The sequence below is a fragment of the Eucyclogobius newberryi genome, unplaced genomic scaffold, assembly GCF_026437365.1.
Source record: "Eucyclogobius newberryi isolate DKJ021-1_F unplaced genomic scaffold, fEucNew1.0.hap1 SCAF_3, whole genome shotgun sequence".
NCBI lineage: Eukaryota > Metazoa > Chordata > Actinopteri > Gobiiformes > Gobiidae > Eucyclogobius > Eucyclogobius newberryi.
The window spans coordinates 30,455,363-30,479,683 of NW_027315945.1; the positions used below are offsets into that span (position 1 = coordinate 30,455,363).

At 42.9% G+C, this 24,321-nt stretch overlaps 1 protein-coding gene across 1 annotated transcript; it reads left to right on the plus strand.

The window, feature by feature from the left end:
- The first annotated feature begins 282 nt into the window (after positions 1–282).
- Positions 283–23,697, plus strand: fam189b (family with sequence similarity 189 member B). The gene is made up of 14 exons (XM_072460637.1): positions 283–1,341; positions 1,411–1,467; positions 1,559–1,666; positions 2,408–2,524; positions 2,616–2,723; positions 3,603–3,763; positions 6,255–6,354; positions 6,430–6,502; positions 12,119–12,413; positions 13,169–13,494; positions 17,982–18,035; positions 18,626–18,801; positions 19,428–19,562; positions 22,007–23,697. The coding sequence occupies exons 1-14, from the start codon at positions 1,120–1,122 to the stop codon at positions 22,244–22,246; spliced, it is 2,172 nt and encodes a 723-aa protein (XP_072316738.1). The 5' UTR covers positions 283–1,119; the 3' UTR covers positions 22,247–23,697.
- The last annotated feature ends 624 nt before the right edge of the window (positions 23,698–24,321 follow it).

Consider the following 24,321-nt stretch of genomic DNA (forward strand, 5'->3'; position numbering starts at 1 on the left):
GAGTCGTTGCTCAGCAACCACCCCTCCCGCAGCATCAGCACCACGGCGGTGCGCGCGCTGTGCCGCATCTTCCAGCGGCCTCCACGTTGTGCGTGCCTTGTCATCACGCAGAGCAGGTTTCAGTTTGCAAACACGATACACCGCGTTCACAGCTTTGGGTGGAACAGGAAAAGGGCAAAGAAGATGGATCAAATACATCTGTGTTTAGTCCGGAGAAAGGACGTCGTTTTCGGGTTAGGTGAGCACGAGGCCCTGGACCTATGGTAAACTGTAGTGTACAGAGCCCGATGCACAGTATTAACACACGGGTTGGACGGGACACCCGCGTGACTGCGGGAGAGGCGGAGAGGGTCTGGTGCTGAAGTGGACCACTGCTAAAGCACCGCGGGCCTTCACCATCATGAGCTTTTAGCATCTCAACTTTCTGTTTTGGCGCTGGAGATCGAGTGGATGTGTTTGTTTGATTTGGATCACGGAGCCAGTGATGGCGCGGATGCGGTGCGGGAGCAGCTCAGACTGACAGGATGCTAAAGAGCTAAAGGGCAGCACATGTCCGGATGGTCCTCGTGACAGCGGTCACTCCTCACTGAGAGACTTGTGTCATTGGCTGTGGGACGTGGATGTGAGGGAGTCAAACATCACGATGATCAGCGCTGACATGCTGCAGGAACTGCGGCCTAGTCCTGGCATTACCGCAATGCCACGACCTGGAGGCGTGAGAGGGAAGCGCGGGGAAGGAAGATGTTAACAGATAAAGTGCAGTAAATACAGGACAGTTCACACTCATTTGGACAACAGACTATAGACTTCATTCATTCAATAACACAGTTCATTTGCTCCATGTGTCATGGCCTGTGAAGAGCAGGCTCATAAACACTACATAGAGGAGCTGAGTTCAGTGTAGTGGCTGCTCCTTTCTTTTGCTGACTGTGTTCTTGGACCGGCTGCTGGAGACCTCTCCATGGGGCATTGCGGAGAACTTATGGCAGCAGACGCCTGATGCATAATAGTGACTAGGTGGAGCTCTATGCCAACACTTCATCTGTCAGTGTATTTAACTCCCAGTACTTAACTTTATGATCTGAGCACTTCTCGGGCTAAACCTGCTCCAGCAGCACCATGCCTTCTCCCTCTGACTCCAGCAGTGTGGCCTCGGGCTCCAGAGGGTGGTCTGACAGCCGCAGGGGCATGTCAGCCCGGGGCAGTGCTCGCCTGCTGCTGTACCTGGGACTGTGCCATCTGGGCCTGGGGGCCATGGTGTTGGCCTTCTCTTTCACCAGCATGGCCTTCACTTCTTCAGCCCGTGTCCGACAGTCCTGTCCCTTCTGGGCGGGCTTCTTTGTAAGTATTCTCATCCAAACTCCTGCATGTGGAGGTTTTCGCAAAACATCAAACTGTGATCTTTTTCAGGTGGTTGCATCAGGAATTGTTGGAATCATCTCTTGGAGGAGACCGTTGACTTTAGTGGTAAGTGTGCAGATTATAGTAGCGTGTTAATCACCTTTCCCTTTGCTCTGGAGCTGGTTTGGTTTGAGTGTTTTGAATCTCTGGTCCACAGGTGTCTCTGTTCATGCTGCTGTCTGCGGTGTGTGTGATCCTGAGTTTGGCGGGTTCGATGCTTTCCTGTCAGAACGCACAGATGGTCAAGAACATGCTCACCTGCCAGGTACAGACACTTCCATTCTCCTTTACCACCTTCAGTCCACGGTGATATATACTGGGCTACTTCAGTTATAAAAGTGCAAATGTTGTCATGATACTAAAATTCCACACTCAATTTTGATACAAAGAAAAGGACATGATACCTCAATGTGTTTCCAGGCATTATATAAGTTTTAACACAATCCTCGTTCTGACAACAAAACACAGTTGCATTCACACTTGGTTCGGTCATGATTTTATTCCCAGTTTAGTCTTGATGTAGGTTTTGTTTGGACCCATTTCTAGTCCTGATTTAGTCCTGGTCTGATTCAGATTTAGCACCAAGTTTAGTCCCACTTAGTCCCAATTCTGATGTGGTGAATGTGCAAATCGTAAGAAAAGGCCATGGTGATACTCAATACCAATTTCAACCGCACAATGATTTTTTAAATGTATTCTTTGTAATAATGATTTAAAAAAAGGAAAGATTAGATATGACCACGATGTCTTATACTAGTTCTTAAATCAAAACCATTCTGATGATGCAATCACACTTGTTTCTGCGTAGTTTGAGTCCAGTTTAGTCCTGATGTAGACCTGGTTTGATCCTGCTCTAGTCCTGGTTTAAACACCTGGTCAAGTCTCTGTTTAGTTTCGGTTTACAACTATCGCTATATGACTTAGAACCGTTTGTATCTGGGTTTTTGTACCTCAAACCCTAGAACAAAGGCACACGTACAAGTAACAGGCGTGTGGTTGTGCGCAGGTGGAGAACGGCCTGTGCGTCTGCTGCGCCCCGACTCACACCTGCTCCGTCACAGAAGAGGAGACGCTGGTCCTGTATCTGAACGCAGACTGTCACTCGGTGCGACACCAGCTCAAAGTCAGTTATTGTTTATCACCGGCGCTGAGATTCATGTTTCTGGCAGTTGAACAGTAACGTCATGGCTGTGTTGAATGTGTTTGTTTGGCAGGACCTGTTGTTCAGCGCGTGTGGCCTCAGCATCCTCTCCACCGTCATCTGCACGCTCTCCACTGTGACCTGCAGCATCCACATTTTCTCCCTGGACCTCGTGCACCTGGTGAGATGGACCACGCTGAGATTTATTATAATGGACTGGCAAAATGTTAAAGTAGAGTAAACAGGGACCAAAGACAGATTAAACAGGACTAAAATAGAATTAAACTAGAAGTGAACAAAGTCTAAGACTAAAGCAGGACTAAGACAGATCTAAACCCCAGGATTAACCCACAATTAAACCAGGTCTACACCAGAACTATACCAGGACAAAACCATTTAAACCAGTACAAAATTAGGTCTAACCAGTGACAAAACCAGGACTAGACCAGGACTAAACCAGATTTAAAAAGGACTAAAGCAGGACTAAGACAGATCTAAACCCCAGGACTAACCCACAAACCACAATTAAACCAGGTCTACACCAGAACTATACCAGGACAAAACCATTTAAACCAGTACAAAACTATGTCCAAACAAGGACAAAACCAGGTCTGAACCAGAACAAAATAAAACCTACTCAAGGACTAAACTAAGGCGGAACTAGAATTAAACCAAGACAAAACCAGCACTAATCCAAAACTAAAGCAGGACAGAATCATTTAAACCAGTACAAAATGATGTCTAACCAAGGACAAAACCAGGTCTAAACCACGACTAAACCAGAATTAAACCAGGACTAAATAAAACCTACTCAAGGACTAAACCAAGGCGGAACTAGAAATTAACCAAGACAAAACCAGCTCAAATCCAAAACTAAACTAGGGCGAACCAGGTCTAAACAAGAATAAAAACAGGACTAAACTACAATAAAACCAGGTCAAAACAAGGTCTGAATCAGGACTAAACCAGACTTTGGACTAAAGAATGACTAAATCTGGGTCTGCACCAGGACTAAACCAGGTCCAACCAATGACAAACCTTTACTTTTCTTTATTTGCAGCTGGCTCCACATCGCACTCGGTCCGTCAACCCAGAATGCACCACTCCGCAGGACGCCTTCCTCACCAACATCATGGACTTCGAGGAGTTCGTCCCTCCGATCCCCCCTCCGCCGTACTATCCCCCCGAGTACACGTGCAGCTCGGAGACAGACGCACAAAGGTGAGGCTTGATTTTATCACCTTCACAGTCATAAGATCAAACCGTAGATCCCATTTCCAAACCTTCACGCACTCCTTTTCTCTGCAAATCACAAGATATCCTGTTGTCACGTGTGTGTAATTCCTCAGTCGTCCAGCGAGGTCCTATTTGACAAAAAAAAAACTGGAGTGCCAAAACAAATCCTGTCTCATTATGTAAAAACAAAAATAACTGCTTATTTCGTCTAGACTGATACAATGCATGATATTTTTTGCAACATTTACATTTTCTCTCAAATGTTAATGCTCCTGGATGTGTTTAAAATGTGATCTTTGGACAGAACAGCCTTGATTTAGCACAAATCTTGAGTAATTCCTCTTTGTGTATGTATATGTAGGGGAGAGGTACGTATTATATGTGTATATATATGAATATATGGCCGACAATGTGCATATGTGTGTAAATATATATATATGTATGTGGGAGTTTATGAATGGATACGTATACCAATGAAATGTCTTTTTATTTATTTACTCCTTCCCCCCTTATTTCTGATTCTTTATTATTATTAGGCCCGAGCGCCACAAGCTGGCGAGAGGCCTATTAGTCTCGTAAGGCCGTGCGAAGCGCTCGCCCACTTCCAAACACTCACTAACACACTCCTTCACTCACGCAAGCCCCGTGCATACTAATTAGTAGTAGGAAAATGGAACATTACCGTTGTAAACGGGCGAAGCCCGTGCAAAAGTGCGCACTAAACGAGCACTTTACATATAAAGCACTCATTTGCGCTAAGTAGCTCACGAATACGTTCCCCATCTCTTGCATGTTCCGTGCATATAAGCATGTAATGCAAAAATTGAACATTATTACTGTATAGAGGGCCAAAAACACAAAGTGGGCGGAGCCCACTCAAAATTATCGAAAGTACCCGTCAGTGACCAGGGACCCACACCATGAGGTAGGAAAAAGCGAGCGCTTTCCGAAAATGTATAGTTTATGATATTTGAAAAATGGGAAACATTGTTTTCACATCGGAATATTCTTCTTCTTCTTCTTCTTCTTCTTCTTCTTCTTCTTCTTCTTCCTTCTTCTTCTTCTTCTTCTTCTTCTTCTTCTTCTTCTTCTTCTTCTTCTTCTTCTTCTTCTTCTTCTTCTCGGGACCAACCCCCCTATTTTTCACCCAGTGAACATTGACGAAAAGTCACAAAAATTTACACACCTCTAAAAATCGTGCCTCTCTACATTCTGGCTATCTCCCTTTTCTAAAATTTAAAAAATTGGCGCGTCAGCGCCCTCAAATGTACCAAAAATGCATTAAGATAGAAAATGACCCAAAAAAAATCTTATCGTAGAATCATGAAATTTGGCGCAGAGGTAGATGGTGACAAGAGAAGTAAAAAATATTATTACAGCAACGCCGTCCGCCCAACCAAATGTTGGCCATATTGGTTCAAAAATGGCTAATTATGACTTGGGAGTTTTTCCAAACGTCTTACTTTTACAAACTCCTCCCAGGGCGTTGGCCCTAAAAAGCTGAAATTTGGTGAAAATGCTACTGAGGAGTGGGACATCAAAAGTTATCCAAATTACATTGATACCTGTCACGGTCTCTGTGCGGCGAAGCCGCAAACTGTAGCTAGAATTTCAGAAATCTCCCAAATTTAACATTTCTGCCGTTTGCGCAGATAAAGTCCGAATTGCGTCAAATTAGAATCAGTTGTTAAACTCTTTGCGCTAAACGTACTTGAAGTGAAATAAATTAATTTGGCACCACAGCGCCCCCTACAGATTTTATATGGAGGTTAAATGTTTAGTTTTGCGAAATTTTATGAAATTTGACACACAACTCAATTTTGGCATCCCCATCAAAAAAGTCAATGAGACCCATGTCATAATTGTTATGGTTTTGCCGTAGCGATGACCAAAACCTCCCATGTTATTCCAACGGGGAAATCGCCAGAACATGTTTACACTTTAGACTTTCACAAACTCCTCCCAGGGCGTTAGCCCTATTAACTTGGAATTTGGTGAGACTCATCTTCAGGGGTGAACCGTCAAAAGTTATTCACATTTTTATTCAAAGAGTCACGGTGTCTGTGCGGCAAAGCCGCACATTTTGCCAAGAATTCAAAATAAAATAGCTTTTTGATGTTAAAACAAAGGGGAGAAGATGTGACAGCGTCACAGATTCAGCAGTAGGCGTAATAAAAGGACAATTGGGGCGCGTTAGCGCCCCCTCCTCTTGCGGCGTGGCGGTGGTGTGGCGGCGGTGTGGCGGCGGCGTGGCGAGGGCCGATCATTGCCGCTTGCGGCTATATTTATTATTATTATTATTCATTTTATTTTTATTTCCCGTATCATTTGTTTAGCTTTTTTTTTTTTACCCTCTTCTGGTGTAATAATTGTTGTTGAGTTTGTGTATGTTTTATGTTCTGATGAAAAATAGATTTAGCACAAACCTTCTTCCTGACCAAACATGTTTTATTTATTCGTCTGTATCGATCTGAAGCATCACGTATAACGGGTCCATGGAGAGTCCCGTTCCTCTCTACCCCACGGACTGCCCCCCTCCGTATGAAGCCGTGATGGGACAGAGAGCGGCCAGCCAGGTCCGTACCACAAGTGACAATGAAAAGTAACATGAAAAGTGTTGCGTTTGATAACAGTCCGTGATCCGTTTGAAGGGAACGATGTTTGATGCAAATGGAGGCGAGGTTTCTGGAGAGAGAGCGACATCCACGGCCTTTAGTGGAGAAGGTAAGAAATAAATCACTGTTTGATATATATTCATTTGGGCCATTCGTTATAAAGAGTTTAGAGCACTGCAAAGTGTTCATATACTTTACACTTTCTGTATTTCCATGTGTTAATGAGTTATAATTACTAAGTTACATTTAAATGAGTAAATGTTAAAGGTGCACTGTGTTATATATTTTTATTAATATTAAAGACAAACAAGACAAAACCAAGGAGAACAAATTAGGTAAATTAAAAAATATTTTAAAAAATGAAATTAAAAATAGGTGAAGCATCCAAAGAAAAAACTTAAGACACACAAAGTCCAAAATATTAGTCATGTTTAGTCTGTCAAATTAGTACATTTTTAGTGCAATTTCAATTTTTTTCTGTTTTGTCTGTGAAATAACATAAACTCTTAAATCCTAAATAAGATCATACAAACAGTTATTGCAAGTACTAAGTGAATGAAGTACTGAATGTGTATAATTCTTTGAAAGTTTGTGTTTCAAAGGTTTGCAGGAAATGCACCAGAATTCCGAAATACAAAGGCAAGGCAAGGCAAGGCAAGTTTATTTGTAGAGCACATTTCATACACAAGGCAATTCAAAGTGCTTCACACAACAGGAAAAATGCATTCAAATCACAAAGAAATTACAGAAATACAATAAAATTAACTAAATTAAAAATTATCAATCCAACTGATTTTCTAAACTAATAAAATCACAAACAAAAGAGAAGAGTGCAAAGATAAAAAATTAACTACAATAAAATTAACTAAATTAAAAATTATCAATCCAACTGATTTTCTAAACTAATAAAATCACAAACAAAAGAGAAGAGTGCAAAGAAAAAATCCTTTCAGTCATATGCGCAGCTAAACAAAACTGTTTTTAGCTTAGATTTGAACATTGTCAGAGTAGAAGCCTGTCTCACATCTTCAGGAAGACTGTTCCAGATTTTAGCTGCATAAAACTGAAACGCAGATTCCCCATGTTTTGTCCTGACTCTGGGCACCAGCAGGAGGCCGGTCCCTGAGGTCCTCAGAGTCCGAGATGGTTCATATGGCACTAACATATCCAAGATGTACTTTGGTGCTAGGCCATGGAGAGACTTGTACACAAGCAGAGCTGCTTTAAAGTCTATTCTCTGAGCCACAGGGAGCCAGTGCAGAGATCTGAGAACAGGACTAATGTGATCATACTTCCTGGTTCTAGTCAGGACCCGAGCAGCAGCGTTCTGGATGTACTGCAGCTGTTTTACAGCTCGTTTGGAGAGGCCAGTGAGCAGGCCGTTACAGTAGTCTAATCTACTGGAGACAAACGCGTGGACAAGTCTCTTTAAATCTGGTTTTGACAGTATATTTTTGATTTTGGCAATGTTTTTTAGATGGTAAAAAGCTGCTGATGTTATTGATTTGACGTGGCTATTAAAGTTCAAGTCTGAGTCCATTATTACCCCCAGATTTCTAATTTGGTTTGTAGGTTTTAGAGCGAGACTCTGGAGGTGACCGCTAACACTTTCTCTTTGTTTCTGTGGGCCAAAAACGATTATTTCAGTCTTGTCTGAGTTCAGCTGGAGAAAGTTGTTTTGCATCCACAAACTGATCTGTTGGATGCAGTGACAGAGTGAATCCACTGGTCCATAGTCACCTGCCGATAGTGAAACATAGATCTGAGTGTCGTCTGCATAATTGTGATAGGACACATTTTCACTGCGTATCAACTGACCTAACGGCAGCATGTAGAGGTTGAACAGAAGGGGACCCAGGACTGACCCTTGGGGCACTCCACAGGTCAGGGTCATGTGGTCTGAGACACAGCTACCAATTTCAACAAAGTACTTCCTGTCTTCCAGATAGGACCTTAACCAGTTTAGGGCAGTGCCAGTGATGCCCACCCAGTCCTCTAGTCTCTGTAAGAGGATCCCATGATCGACGGTGTCAGAAGCAGCACTTAGATCTAACAGAATTAAGACTGAGGCTTTGCCCGTGTCAGTGCTCAGGCGGATGTCATTTGTCACCTTGACAAGAGCAGTCTCAGTGCTGTGATGAGGTCTAAAACCTGACTGAAAAACATCAAATGAGTTGTTTATTAAGAGGAAATCTGTGAGCTGTTGGTAAACAACCTTTTCAAGGACTTTGCCCCAAAATGGCAGATTAGAGATGGGCCGGTAATGACTCAGTACTGCGGCATCAAGACTGCTCTTCTTTAGGAGAGGCTTTATGACTGCAGTTTTCAAAGACATTGGGAATGTTCCAGATTGAAGCGACATGTTAACTATGTGAGTGAATGGTGCTAACAAACTGTTCAGCACAAGCTTTAGAAATCTGGTGGGTAACACATCGAGGCAGCATGTAGATGAACTCAGACTGGTGATGATCTCATGGACAGTTTTGTCAGTTACTGGTGCAAAGTGAGTTAGCTCTAAGTGTCTTGGTGGTTTTAGGGTAATTTTTTGCATTGTGGGATTTATAGCATTTTTAATGCCCTGAACTTTGTCATTAAAGAATATTGCAAACTCATTACACTTGGATGTGGAAATGAGTTCTAACGGCAGCTGAGCTGGAGGGTTTGTTAATCTGTTTACTGTGGCAAACAGGACACGCGAGTTGTTACTGCAGCTTCCAATTATTTCAGAAAAATATCTTTCCCTAGTTCTACATAAGATTAAGTTGTACATGTTCAGCTTTTCTTTGTAAATCTCTTTTTGAACCTGGAGCTTTGACTTGCGCCATTTCCGTTCAGCCCTGCGGCACTCCCTTTTCTGTGCCCTGACCGAATCATCATTTCTCCACGGCGCCTTCTGCTTATTTTTAACCATTTTAGCCTTTATAGGGGCGATGGTGTCCAGAACATTCAAAACACTAGATGTAACAGAGTTCAACAAATCATTTACATTAGAACATGAGACATTTTCAAAGTTTATCATTTCCATAAACAGTGCACCTGTACCATCACTTATGTGTCTCCTCTGAACAACTGCAGGACCAACCGGAGGTTTGGGAGAAACAGACAGGTCAAAGAAGACACAGAAATGATCAGACAGAGCAACATCGATCACATTAACATTTGAAATATTTACCCCCTTTGTAATTATGAGATCTAGAGTGTGTCCTTTGTTGTGGGTGGGGCCTCTCACATGCTGAGTAAGACTGAAGGTTTCAAGGACAGCATCAAGCTCTTTAGCGTTTCTGTCACAAATATTATCAACATGCACATTGAAATCACCTGTTATGACCAAACCATCAAAGTCTGTGCATATGACTGAAAGCATCTCAGTAAAATCATCAATAAAACTTTGGCAGTGCTTGGGAGGCTTGTATAAAACAATGAAGAGAATGGATGGAGACCGTTTTAGCTCCATTTTAAAGGATACATAATCAAATGATGAAAACACCCCAAAAGACAACCTGCGGGTAATTATTTCATCTCTAAAGACAGCACAGACTCCACCCCCTTTTTTGTTTTCTCGTGTTTCAGATTCAAACTTAAAGTTGGGTGGAGCAGATTCTATCAGAACTACATTTCCTGTGTTTTTGTCAAGCCATGTTTCAGTTAAAAACATAAAATCAAGATTATAAGAAGAAATAAAATTATTAATTAAGAGAGATTTGTTACATAAGGATCTGACATTTAGCACAGCAAGTTTCAGACTAGTTTCAGTGAGACTGGGCTTTATCTTTTCACAGGGAATATGAATCACATTTCTCAGATTGGGCCTGACTCGCATTTTGTTTTTCCATCTGTGTGATGATGTGACTACAGAAATAGCACTAGGGGGGGCTCTTTTTACATAGGGCCCCGGGTTGGTTTGATTTTTAATGTGACAATAAGTCCCGGCAACGCTGAGACCCAGTGCATCCTAGCTATGGGAGATACCAGGTGAAAGGCGAGGTTGGATGGGTGGTGGGGCTTTTGTAGCCAAGGAGAGTTTGGGACCAGGTGAGAGGCGAGGGGGGATGGGTGGTGGGGCTTTTGTTGGTGTAGTCGGCTTGTGCAGGGAAGACATAGCCCTTGCTATATTGGGCGTGAGTGGAGCCATCTTAATGCCTGATTTGATCAGACTTTCAAAATGGCTGGGAAGGCCCATGGGTGAGAGTGGAGATGAGAAGGAGAATGATGAATCTTTAGTGGGAGTAGATGTTGCAGGGGGAACCCAGGGCTGGTGTGAAGGCAGGGGCGATGACAGGGATGTTGTTGGGCTTGTCACAGATGGGTCCAAGGCCTTTGAAGATTGTTCCTTTGCTGGAGGCGGTGGAGGTGAATGCGGAGCAGCTGGAGCTGAATCCTTTGCTGGTGGTGGTGGAGCAGCTGCTGATGAATCCTTTGGTGGAGGCTCAGGTTGTGGTGCTTTTGATGTTGAAACATTGGCTCGGTCTCTGGCTGATGGAGCAGGAATTCTTCTCTCATTCCTCTCTTCTCTAACTATCTGCTCAGGACCCTGTCCAGGCCCAGTCCAATGCCTCAGAGCGTGGAGCAGGTTCTGTCAGCACCCTCACTCCACCTCTGCATAGGTGGGGGCCATTTCTCTTAAACAGGTCCTCTCGTTTCCAGAATAGATAGAAGTTCTCAATGTAGTGTAGTCCTCTCGGGGAACACTCTTTGGACAGCCATGTGTTCAGCTGAAGAAGCCGGCTAAACTTGTTTATCCTCCTGTCGATGTTTGGAAGAGGTCCACTTATGAATGTTTTGATTTCCATTTTATCAAGCACGTCGAATAACTTCAAGAAGTCTTTTTTCAAAACTTCAGTCTGTTCCCGCCGCATGTCCACTGCACCCACGTGCACAATCAGCTGTTTAGCTCCTCCATGCTTAGCCATAATATTTGGAAGGAGTGACGTTATCTCAGAAACAGTGGCGCTTGGAAAAGAATGTGTGTTTATCTTTTCATGCGTCACGTGACTTATTGCGCCGTCCCCAACTAAAACAATCTTCGTGACCTTGGCTCCTGGCACAGATCCTCCTCGCTGTATTTTGGCCACGTCATCTTTCCTTTTTTCATTTAATTCCATCTCTGAAAGTGGTAAAAATCTGTTGTTGAGCTGTATTTTAGGTGACTTCACGTTATCTAAACAGCCTGGTCTTTCTGGTTTTTAGACAGTTTCGGAAACGACACAGAGTCACTGCGGTTTAGGTTGAAAGTAGCAGTTTTTCTTGTAAAAAGTGTGCTCTTCTTACCGTCGGTTGACACAGGAATGGTATCGTGAAGAACTTTTTCAGATTCCAAAACAAATACCCGTGTTTTCAGCTCATTAATTTCTTGTTGATATTTCCGACAGCGTTCACAGTCTTTCTCCCTTCTTCTCCCGGACATGTTGCTGGCGTTAAAACTGGAAAAATGTTCTTAAAATCCTTGGTTTACTTGAAAAAGTCTAAAGCAAAAATGTTTGGAAGACAAAAACTGATTAAAAAGCAAAATAAATAAGGAAAGCAGCGATAGCAAGCGGAGCGAGCAAAAAAGCGTGTGCACTCTTCGGAAGCAGAGGTAGTACAAATACAATACGACTTTCACCTAATACTTTTTCACCCTTCTTACTTTGGTCTCTACTTTGTATGCATCTTAATGACCTTGTGTCTCTTCCCGCACGTTCATGATCTGAGGTTTACATCAGTCCTGTTCCTCTCCTCGCTGTAGTGTCCATGGACAGTGGCTCTCTGCTGATGTCGGAGATCGTGGACATCCCAGACGACTCCTCCCCTTCAGAGGACTCCTGCCTGATGGAGGTGGGTTTAAGGACGCAGGGGGAGCGAGGGGTGAGGAGCACCAGCGAGGGCGACGCGGGCGAGAGCAGCACCTACATCAGCTTCCGTGGGCCGCCGTCCCAAACGCCCGAGAGTCCACTGGCGGGAGGGCCCCGGGCGAGGAGGTTCCTGAGGTCGGAGCGGTCCAACTCCTGCTCCTCTCCCAGCACCGCCACCATCACGTACAGGTAGCACGGCACGCAGTCAACACACCACGAGAAACATCAAACGTGTACTATCGTTTAAAAAAAACAGAACAATTAATAATATAAATGGTAAAAAATAAGAGGATGCAGAAATATGAGAAGGTGTCTGTCCCATGCAGATATAGTCGCTATAGTAACTACCAGGACAGGCGCGGTTACAGGTGCATTCACACTGACCCAGACACACCAGGCCTGAACAGTTTACCTTATATCACAACCTCTGAAATACCACACCACCTGATATCTATACATTTATCTTGTGAAATGTATATAATAATTGTTAAGGAAGTACATATAGAGTAAAGCACAGGAGCAGGTTAAAATGTAAAAAAAACACCAAAACATATAAATGTTTTAAGAATTACCTTTATTTTTGTTACAGACATGCAGCCGACCAGCAGAAGAAATAGTGAAATAAACTAAATTAAATATCAGTATTGAAGTAAGAATAAAATACAATTCATGTTTTTATCAGCTAAACAGTAAAAGCAGAATAAAGTTGCATTTGAACATATTTACACACATGCATGTTTATATACAGCTTTACCACAGGGAGAACATTAAATTAACTGAAAACTGCTATAATTTGCTTGAGGAACCGTGATCTATGTTTGAACGTGAATTGTGGACTTCACGTGTGCTTGGTCATGTGTTTGGTCATGTGTTTGGTCACGGTGATGTCATGTTTCCACTTCTTACAATGATCCTAAACACATCTGCTCGTCCAAACTCTGCAGGTCTCCGGTCTTGCATCGCCAGGCTTTGTTAACCAGCAGCTGCTCCCAGTTGGAAGCTATGGCCGCCTCCGTGGGTCCACAGCCGTCCCCTGTCCCGGAGATCCAGGTCTGCGCCTCGACTCCCTCGGCACAGGGACCAGGACAGACCCGGGCGAACGCCAGGCAGATTCAGCAGAGCCCGGGGCCCGCTCTGCACAACACACCTCTGTATCTGCGGCGGAGAGCGGGGAAAGGAGACGGGGACGGAGGGAAAAGACGAGAGAATGATGGTTTCCTCCTCACCAGGTCTCACAGTGAGCCTGGCATCGCCTCTTCTACAGACACAGGTAAAGACACAGGTAAAGACACAGGTAAAGACACAGTAAAGACACAGGTAAAGACACAGTACAGACACAGGTAAAGACACAGGTAAACAGGTACAGACACAGGTAAAGACACAGGTAAAGACACAGGTACAGGCACAGGTAAAGACACAGGTAAAGACAGGTAAAGACACAGTAAAGACACAGGTAAAGACACAGTACAGACACAGGTAAAGACACAGGTAAACAGGTACAGACACAGGTAAAGACACAGGTAAAGACACAGTACAGACACAGGTAAAGACACAGGTAAAGACACAGGTACAGACACAGGTAAAGACACAGGTAAATACACAGTACAGACACAGGTAAAGACACAGGTAAAGACACAGTACAGACACAGGTAAAGACACAGGTAAAGACACAGTAAAGACACAGGTAAAGACACAGTACAGACACAGGTAAAGACACAGGTAAAGACACAGTACAGACACAGGTAAAGACACAGTACAGACACAGGTAAAGACACAGGTACAGACACAGGTAAAGACACAGGTAAAGACACAGATAAAGACACAAGTAAAGACACAGTACAGACACAGGTAAAGACACAGGTAAAAACACAGGTAAAGACACAGATAAAGACACAGGTAAAGACACAGTACAGACACAGGTAAAAACACAGGTAAAAACACAGGTAAAGACACAGGTAAAAACACAGGTAAAGACACAGGTAAAGACACAGGTACAGACACAGGTAAAGACACAGGTAAACAGGTACAGACACAGGTAAACACACAGGTAAAGACACAGTACAGACACATGTAAAGACACAGGTAAAGACACAGTACAGACACAGGTAAAGACACAGGTAAAGACACAGTAAAGACACAGTAAAGATACAGGTAAAGACACAGGTAAAAACACAGGTAAAGACACAGATAAAGACACAGGTAAAGACACAGTACAGACACAGGTAAAGACACAGGTAAAAACACAGGTAAAGACACAGGTAAAGACACAGGTAAAGACACAGGTACAGGCACAGGTAAAGACACAGGTAAAGACACAGGTAAAGACACAGTAAAGACACAGGTAAAGACACAGGTAAAGACACAGGTAAAGACACAGTAAAGACACAGGTAAAAACACAGTACAGACACAGGTAAAGACACAGGTAAAAACACAGGTAAAGACACAGGTAAAGACACAGGTAAAGACACAGGTACAGACACAGGTACAGGCACAGTACAGACACAGGTAAAGAGACAGGTAAAGACACAGGTAAAGACACAGGTAAAGACACAGTACAGACACAGGTAAAGACACAGATAAAGACACAAGTAAAGACACAGTACAGACACAGGTAAAGACACAGGTAAAAACACAGGTAAAGACACAGATAAAGACACAGGTAAAGACACAGACACAGGTAAAAACACAGGTAAAAACACAGGTAAAGACACAGGTAAAAACACAGGTAAAGACACAGGTACAGACACAGGTACAGACACAGGTAAAGACACAGGTAAACAGGTACAGACACAGGTAAACACACAGGTAAAGACACAGTACAGACACAGGTAAAGACACAGGTAAAGACACAGGTAAAGACACAGTACAGACACAGGTAAAGACACAGTAAAGACACAGTAAAGACACAGGTAAAGACACAGGTAAAAACACAGGTAAAGACACAGATAAAGACACAGGTAAAGACACAGGTAAAGAAACAGTACAGACACAGGTAAAGACACAGGTAAAAACACAGGTAAAGACACAGGTAAAGACACAGGTAAAGACACAGGTACAGGCACAGTACAGACACAGGTAAAGACACAGTAAAGACACAGGTAAAGACACAGGTACAGGCACAGGTAAAGACACAGGTAAAGACACAGGTACAGACACAGGTAAAGACACAGGTAAAGACACAGGTAAAGACACAGGTAAAGACACAGTACAGACACAGGTAAAGACACAGGTAAAGACACAGGTACAGACACAGGTACAGACACAGTACAGACACAGGTAAAGACACAGGTAAAAACACAGGTAAAGACACAGATAAAGACACAGGTAAAGACACAGTACAGACACAGGTAAAGACACAGGTAAAAACACAGGTAAAGACACAGGTAAAGACACAGGTAAAGACACAGGTACAGACACAGGTACAGACACAGGTAAAGACACAGGTAAAGACACAGGTAAATACACATGTACAGGCACAGTACAGACACAGGTAAAGACACAGGTAAAGACACAGGTAAAGACACAGGTAAAGACACAGTACAGACACAGGTAAAGACACAGGTACAGACACAGGTAAAGACACAGGTAAACAGGTACAGACACAGGTAAACACACAGGTAAAGACACAGTACAGACACAGGTAAAGACACAGGTAAAGACACAGTACAGACACAGGTAAAGACACAGGTAAAAACACAGGTAAAGACACAGATAAAGACACAGGTAAAGACACAGTACAGACACAGGTAAAGACACAGGTAAAAACACAGGTAAAGACACAGGTAAAGACACAGCTAAAGACACAGGTACAGGCACAGGTAAAGACACAGGTAAAGACACAGGTACAGGCACAGTACAGACACAGGTAAAGACACAGGTAAAGACACAGGTACAGGCACAGGTAAAGACACAGGTAAAGACACAGTTAAAGACACAGTAAAGACACAGGTAAAGACACAGTAAAGACACAGGTAAAGACACAGGTACAGGCACAGGTAAAGACACAGTAAAGACACAGTAAAGACACAGGTAAAGACACAGGTACAGGCACAGGTAAAGACACAGGTAAAGACACAGGTAAAGACACAGGTAAAGACACAGGTAAAGACACAGGTAAAGACACTACAGATACAGGTAAAGACACAGTACAGACACAGGTAAAGACACAGGTAAAGACACAGGTACAGGCACAGGTAAAGACACAGGTAAAGACACAGTAAAGACACAGGTAAAGACACAGTAAAGACACAGGTAAAGACACAGGTACAGGCACAGTACAGACACAGGTAAAGACACAGGTAAAGACACAGTAAAGACACAGTAAAGACACAGGTAAAGGCACAGGTACAGGCACAGGTAAAGACACAGTAAAGGCACAGGTAAAAACACAGGTAAAGACACAGTACAGACACAGTAAAGACACAGGTAAAGACACAGTAAAGACACAGGTAAAGACACAGTAAAGACACAGGTAAAGACACAGTACAGACACAGGTAAAGACACAGGTAAAGACACAGTAAAGACACAGGTAAAGACACAGTACAGACACAGGTAAAGACACAGGTAAAGACACAGGTACAGACACAGTACAGACACAGGTAAAGACACAGGTAAAAACACAGGTAAAGACACAGATAAAGACACAGGTAAAGACAAAGTACAGACACAGGTAAAGACACAGGTAAAAACACAGGTAAAGACACAGGTACAGACACAGGTAAACACACAGGTAAATACACAGGTAAAGACACAGGTAAAGACACAGTACAGACACAGGTAAAGACATAGGTAAAGACACAGGTAAAGACACAGTACAGACACAGGTAAAGACATAGGTAAAGACACAGGTAAAGACACAGTAAAGACACAGGTAAAGACACAGTAAAGACACAGGTAAAGACACAGGTAAAGACACAGGTACAGACACAGGTACAGACACAGGTAAACACACAGGTAAATACACAGGTAAAGACACAGGTAAAGACACAGGTAAAGACACAGGTAAAGACACAGTACAGACACAGGTAAAGACATAGGTAAAGACACAGGTAAAGACACAGTAAAGACACAGGTAAAGACACAGTAAAGACACAGGTAAAGACACAGGTACAGACACAGGTACAGACACAGGTAAAGACACAGGTAAACACACAGGTAAATACACAGGTACAGGCACAGTACAGACACAAGTAAAGACACAGGTAAAGACACAGTACAGACACAGGTAAAGACATAGGTAAAGACACAGGTAAAGACACAGGTAAAGACACAGGTAAAGACACAGTAAAGACACAGGTACAGGCACAGGCACAGGTAAAGACACAGTAAAGACACAGGTAAAGACACAGTACAGATACAGGTAAAGACACAGTACAGATACAGGTAAAGACATAGGTAAAGACACAGCAAAGACAACTAAGCATGTTTGGAAGGATGATATTTTTATTACAGAAATACTGCAAAGATGAAGACCACAGCAATGACATTTTCCCATCCATTTAATTTATATCTGTTTGGTCGGGACAGTGCATGTTAATGAACATACATGAAACACGTGATGTAAACACACCGGATTAGACGTTGTGCTGCGTTCCATAAATCCACATCCATAAATGTTATAGCTCACATATTCTATCAAATACTGAATATGGAAAATATTTAATCACTTTTGATGTTTTAGTCAATCTAGTAATTCTCATTGTGACCATATTTTACTGTATTTAAGTTTTACTACTTTACCTTTTCTGCTCCTCAGTTGATTTTGGATCTGGAAGCAGTAAGGAGGCTTTTCACACATCGACTGACACAGGTAAACCACGAAAGACTTGATTTAATCACCACTTTACGTCTGGTTAAATGATGCAGATTTCTGTGTTCATTAATTACAACTCTACTAACAACTCGTGAATTTCGTGTATGTTTTGACCGAGGTTCTGATACTGTTAGTGCATTAACCAATGAAAGAGAATGTGGGTAAAGTGCTGCTTCAAGAAATGAGAACAGAATGAGAAGAAAAGAGTACAAATGAAAAATACTACTCAAAATACTAGATACATTTTAATGCAGTTTTAGTAGCATTTTGATCAGTCCAAAATGTGATGAATTTAACTTTTTAATGCTGAATTAAATTGTAAAATGCACTTATTGTCTGAGCTAAAGACGATGCAGTTCTGTGCGTTTGTCGGGACAGAAAAGATCCAGATGTGAGACAGACATTTTAAACTTTAAATGTAACTAATAACAATTACATGCTAAAATTATACTCTATTACAAGTATATGCAAAAGTCATCTAAAAAAAAAAAGTACAATCACCCATAATATCTCGCCTCAGTTTCAGTAAGGTGAGTATTTGTGAGTGCATTGCTTCTGGCTGATGTCTGTTCTTCCGTGTCGTGCAGCTCCAGGTTCTGAAGCCTGCCTGTTGCCTCGTACCTCGCTGCCGCCCACTGCTGCTCTGCCACCAAAAGGCAGCGTGAAAACAGTGCCCACAGGAGGACTCCTCCCCGCAAAACCTTCACCCACTTCCCCACGCCGCCTGCCCAAAGACTGCCACCGCTCTCTTGGGGATCTGAAGGTAGAAGTATAAAACATGAACATTAAAGGAGACATATTATGCTTTAGAGTTGCAACTAATGATTATTTTAGTAGTAGACTTGCCAGCATTATTTGTTCCATCATTCAACTAGGCAAATTATTATTTTTATTGTATATTGAGTTTTTTTTTATACATTATCAAAGGAATAAAGGTTCAAATATGATGTCTGACGGCTTCTAGATAGAGAACATTTACAAATAAAGTGAATTATTGACATTTTTATTTATTAATGGCACTGTCTTGTTATAAAACGGTCTTTACGTGTGTGTTTTATAGTCTGTAAAGTCCAGATAATTATTATGATTACCAAAAATGAGTTAATTAACTATTCACTGTTATATTTATACTCAATTAGTCATGTTTATTTGATAAATCGTTGGAGCCTATATTAATTTTTATGAGCTTTCCCTATGTTATAGTGCTTATCCCTCATCATTATCTATGCATTTAACTCCTGATAATCTAAGGTACACAGGTGTTGTTTTAGATCAATATTGCCGTTTGATATTGACAAAATGTAAAATAATGATCTATCGACGTGTCAGATGATCAGATTATATTATATGTAAACTATGTCGTCTTTAACATTGTATTACTTTCTACAGGTGACTCGAGTTTTGATGGCCCGCTTTCTTCAGCGCTCTAAACGTAACTTAGCCCCTTCCACTGATAACACACAGGGGCCGAAGAGAAGGGGAGGGTCTGAGGGGACTGGCCCGAACCATGGCCCCCCAGAACAGGTGAGACGGTCTGAGTTCAAGTGCATGTGACAGGTTCTCATGGTTTTCAATTATTACTGAGAGCCTGTGTTTCATATTTAACATAGATTTACATCAGTTAAGTTCTTGTTTGTGACGAAAAATGGAAAAATAAAAGTATGTAGTGCTGAATTCAAAAATGAAATGTCATAAATAGTAATAATTTATGGGAAATAATAGGAATTAATGAGAATAAACAGGAAATTAAAACTTCTGGAGGTTGACTCTGAACAAGGAGGGATGTGCAGGACCCTGAATGTATTTACAAATATACAAAAAATACAAATATATTTAAATATCTGTCACAATTACAGCAGAGTGACAGCAATGCAATGCCAATTCTGACCACTAGGGCAGGTGAGGAAGACGTTTCAGGCCAACAGGACAATAAGAAAGGCATTTATGGTGATAAAGTTGTTCTGAAATCATCACACACAAAACAAAAGATACATCACATCATACATCACATAGAATTACAACAGAACCAAGCACTGATTTTAGATGGTTAATGGACCCAATGGTGGGAGGGGGCCCAAATATGTAAATATTTAAATGTGGGTGGGTGTGATATTATCAAAAATCATGTCTAAATATTCAAGTAAGTCAGAAATTGCTCTATAAAAGGTTAATGACTGATATTCAGCAAAAAAAAACTGCAAAAGATTATGATGTTTTATAGGTGTTATTAGGTATTATTATTTGTCAAATCATACCTATCCTGTTATTTACATGGATTTTGCCCCTTGTTTACAATATGGTTGCTAGGTAACAGCTGTGTACTACCTCTATGTCACATCTGCTCCTCATGTCCAACCAGGAAGTAACGTTATAGGCAAGGCAAGGCAAGGCAAGTTTATTTGTAGAGCACATTTCATACACAAGGCAATTCAAAGTGCTTCACACAGCAGGAAAAATGCACTGAAAATCACAAAGAAATGACAGAAACAGAAATACAATAAAATTAACTAAATTAAAAATTATCAATCCAACTGATTGTCTAAACTAATAAAATCACAAACAAAAGAGAAGAGTGCAAAGAAAAAATCCTTTCAGTCATATGCGCAGCTAAACAAAACTGTTTTTAGCTTAGATTTGAACATTGTCAGAGTAGAAGCCTGTCTCACATCTTCAGGAAGACTGTTCCAGATTTTAGCTGCATAAAACTGAAACGCAGATTCCCCATGTTTAGTCCTGACTCTGGCACCAGCAGGAGGCCGGTCCATGTTTAGTCCTGACTCTGGCACCAGCAGGAGGCCGGTCCATGTTTAGTCCTGACTCTGGCACCAGCAGGAGGCCGGTCCATGTTTAGTCCTGACTCTGGCACCAGCAGGAGGCCGGTCCATGTTTAGTCCTGACTCTGGCACCAGCAGGAGGCCGGTCCATGTTTAGTCCTGACTCTGGCACCAGCAGGAGGCCGGTCCATGTTTAGTCCTGACTCTGGCACCAGCAGGAGGCCGGTCCATGTTTAGTCCTGACTCTGGCACCAGCAGGAGGCCGGTCCATGTTTAGTCCTGACTCTGGCACCAACAGGAGGCCGGTCCATGTTTAGTCCTGACTCTGGCACCAGCAGGAGGCCGGTCCATGTTTAGTCCTGACTCTGGCACCAGCAGGAGGCCGGTCCATGTTTAGTCCTGACTCTGGCACCAACAGGAGGCCGGTCCATGTTTAGTCCTGACTCTGGCACCAGCAGGAGGCCGGTCCATGTTTAGTCCTGACTCTGGCACCAGCAGGAGGCCGGTCCATGTTTAGTCCTGACTCTGGCACCAGCAGGAGGCCGGTCCATGTTTAGTCCTGACTCTGGCACCAACAGGAGGCCGGTCCATGTTTAGTCCTGACTCTGGCACCAGCAGGAGGCCGGTCCATGTTTAGTCCTGACTCTGGCACCAACAGGAGGCCGCTCCATGTTTAGTCCTGACTCTGGCACCAGCAGGAGGCCGTTCCATGTTTAGTCCTGACTCTGGCACCAGCAGGAGGCCTGTCCATGTTTAGTCCTGACTCTGGGCACCAGCAGGAGGCCGGTCCATGTTTAGTCCTGACTCTGGTACCTGCAGGAGGCAGGTCCATGTTTAGTCCTGACTCTGGCACCAGCAGGAGGACGGTCCATGTTTAGTCCTGACTCTGACACCAGCAGGAGGCCGGTCCATGTTTAGTCCTGACTCTGGGCACCAGCAGGAGGCCGGTCCATGTTTAGTCCTGACTCTGACACCAGCAGGAGGCCGGTCCCTGAGGTCCTCAGAGTCCGAGATGGTTCATATGGCACTAACATATCCAAGATGTACTTTGGTGCTACACTTGTCAAACTGGGCAAAATAGGCAAACATTTGAGTAATATCTTTAATATAATCACGTTTAGAGAAGTGTACAGTTTAACCCTCATGTGCACTTCAAGTTTAATCTTTAAGTGCCTGTCTGTCTGTGTTTTAAAGGTGTTGCGAGCCCCATGGAACACCACCCGAGCTCATCCAAACCAGCGTCAGTCCCATCACCGCGGCCATCACCACTCCCACAGCGACAGCCGACACAACCGCACCCACAGCAGCCACGGCCCTGAGGGAATTCACCTGCGCAGCTGTGGAGACCTAAGCTCCTCCTCCTTTACATCGCTGCGACGACTAGTGACTCCTCATGGCTCGTCCGGAGCGCTGTACTCTGAGTCTGCACTGTGAAAGTCAGACAGGTCTTTAGGGTTACCGTGGAAGGACACGATAACGATGCCTCCTCCGTCTAAAGCTAAGCGCCTTATGAAGCGGTGCTCACACATCACTCCATGAAGACAAGCCAGAAGAAACTTCATGTGTTACTCTTACCAGCCTCCAAAGTCTCTAATCATCTGCAGAAAAACTGGAATGAGACACTCAAACACTCGAATGCTTTTAAATTGCTTTTTAGGGCATGGCACTGAAGAATGATTTGTAAAGCAAGTTTTGTCTCCATTTTTGCCATTTCAACAAACCAGCACCACACCGACATACATCAAATTAAAGGTGCACTACGCAACTTTTTGGGTGGAGGCTCCACTGTTTGGTTGTATCCATGATGTTATTACGTTGCCTAGAATGTTCCACAGTATGGCATCAAACCATATCTAATCAGCATTTGTTATTATTCATATTATTATGGTTGTTTCTATTACTCAAATTCTCATTGTGAGCATTTGCCATTGTGTGGAATATTCCGGACAGAGCAATAACATCACCATAGAGACAAGCAGAGGACACATCTCCCACCAGAGGTTACGCAGTGCACCTTTGAATAACTATAGATACATTGTACCATAGTAAACATAATTTCACCAACTCATTTTGAGTTGCATTAATACGTTTGGACTCACAGTTTGTGCTGTTACAGAGGCCGTGATGCTTTTCTTTACCTCATGTTGCATGTTCTGCTATAACCACAGGCACATTGTGCATTAGATCCCACGTGTCTTTGTAACTGCAAGTAAGATGTTCTTTGAAAGCCCTACCTGCATGTTTTCAAAATGTTAAATAGCCTATTTATATTCTGTGCCCTCAACATTGGTGGTGATGGTGACCATTTGAAAAGTGGTCACACTGAAGAGTTTATAGCACGAGCAGATGGCTCTGGACATCTGCATCTCTAATAGATTCAGATGGTGTTTGGACAATAACAATAAATATTCACCTTCAAAGCCTTCTAAAGGTTCACAGGATGGTAAAGATGTGACTTCTGCTGGTGGTGCAGGGTTTTAATATTCTCGCAATAAATGTACAGGTAAACCCTCGTGGGCACTGCATTGTCAGGCCTTTGGCTGTGGATGCACCAGTGACTGAACCTCACTGTATCTTCAGTTTATAAGATGTGAAGTTTTACTTTGGAAAGTTATGCAGATTTAATGTGGCTGGACTATATGTAAAGTGAACGTGAACACAGTTGTACAAACAGAGACACTTAATTATAGGCACTGAGATGTGTTTCTACCTCCTGTCTTGCAAACATATTATTTATTAATATAAATGTGTATGGCAGGCTTAAAATATAAAACTCTGAAATCTGTAAATGTATAAATATGACAAATTTAAGATTTTAAACGCAAGATTAAAAATGCAAATGATGTATTTCACAGTATTAAATAAATTGAGAAGTGAGTTGACAAGTGAGATTATGGAGTTTGCCTTTTAATTCTCTCTGTATTTAATTCACCTTTGACACACACACAGTAGATGCTCCTCACTTTCCCTCCGCGCTTTCACTCCACTCTGAGCCGGGGCCTGCGCGGCTTCCCATTGGCTGCGCGCGGGGAAAGCTCATCCTCGTGCGATGCCTCGGCCCAATCACGGCGCTGCGTGTCAGGTGGAGCCTTCAGAGACTCCGCCCCCCATAACAACCCGCAAAGAATCCTGGGAGGTTTAGTTCGCTCCTCTTAAATAAAGCGGAGCTCGCCGAGCCCGTGGACTACAAACCCACACGTCCTGCTTTTAGGAGACGTTCACAGACCAACAAGTTTGACAACAAGACGCGCCGGAGAAAAGAGTTGTATTTCACACTTTTCCACGTAACGAGCGGGAATACGCGCGTCACACAAAACGATGGTGAGTAATAAATGATGACGAGAAGGTGCAACCGAAACGAAATGTTTTTTTTGGTTCATTTTGTGCTGTTGATGTCGAAGGATGTGAAGAAAACCGGACGAGCTAATGCGCTTTTTCACTTAGCGCCGCCCTAAGAACAGCGCGTCTTTTACTGAGCTAATCCTCCGCGGTTAGATTGGCTTTGAAAC

What these genes read in the sequence shown, in the direction of transcription:
- fam189b (XM_072460637.1), top strand. Translation starts at nt 1,120, where the DNA reads ATGCCTTCTCCCTCTGACTCCAGCAGTGTGGCCTCGGGCTCCAGAGGG. An exon ending in GGAGACCGTTGACTTTAGTG is followed by an intron (nt 1,468 to 1,558) that starts GTAAGTGTGCAG and finishes TCTGGTCCACAG; the next exon opens with GTGTCTCTGTTCATGCTGCT. An exon ending in TCACACATCGACTGACACAG is followed by an intron (nt 18,036 to 18,625) that starts GTAAACCACGAA and finishes CGTGTCGTGCAG; the next exon opens with CTCCAGGTTCTGAAGCCTGC.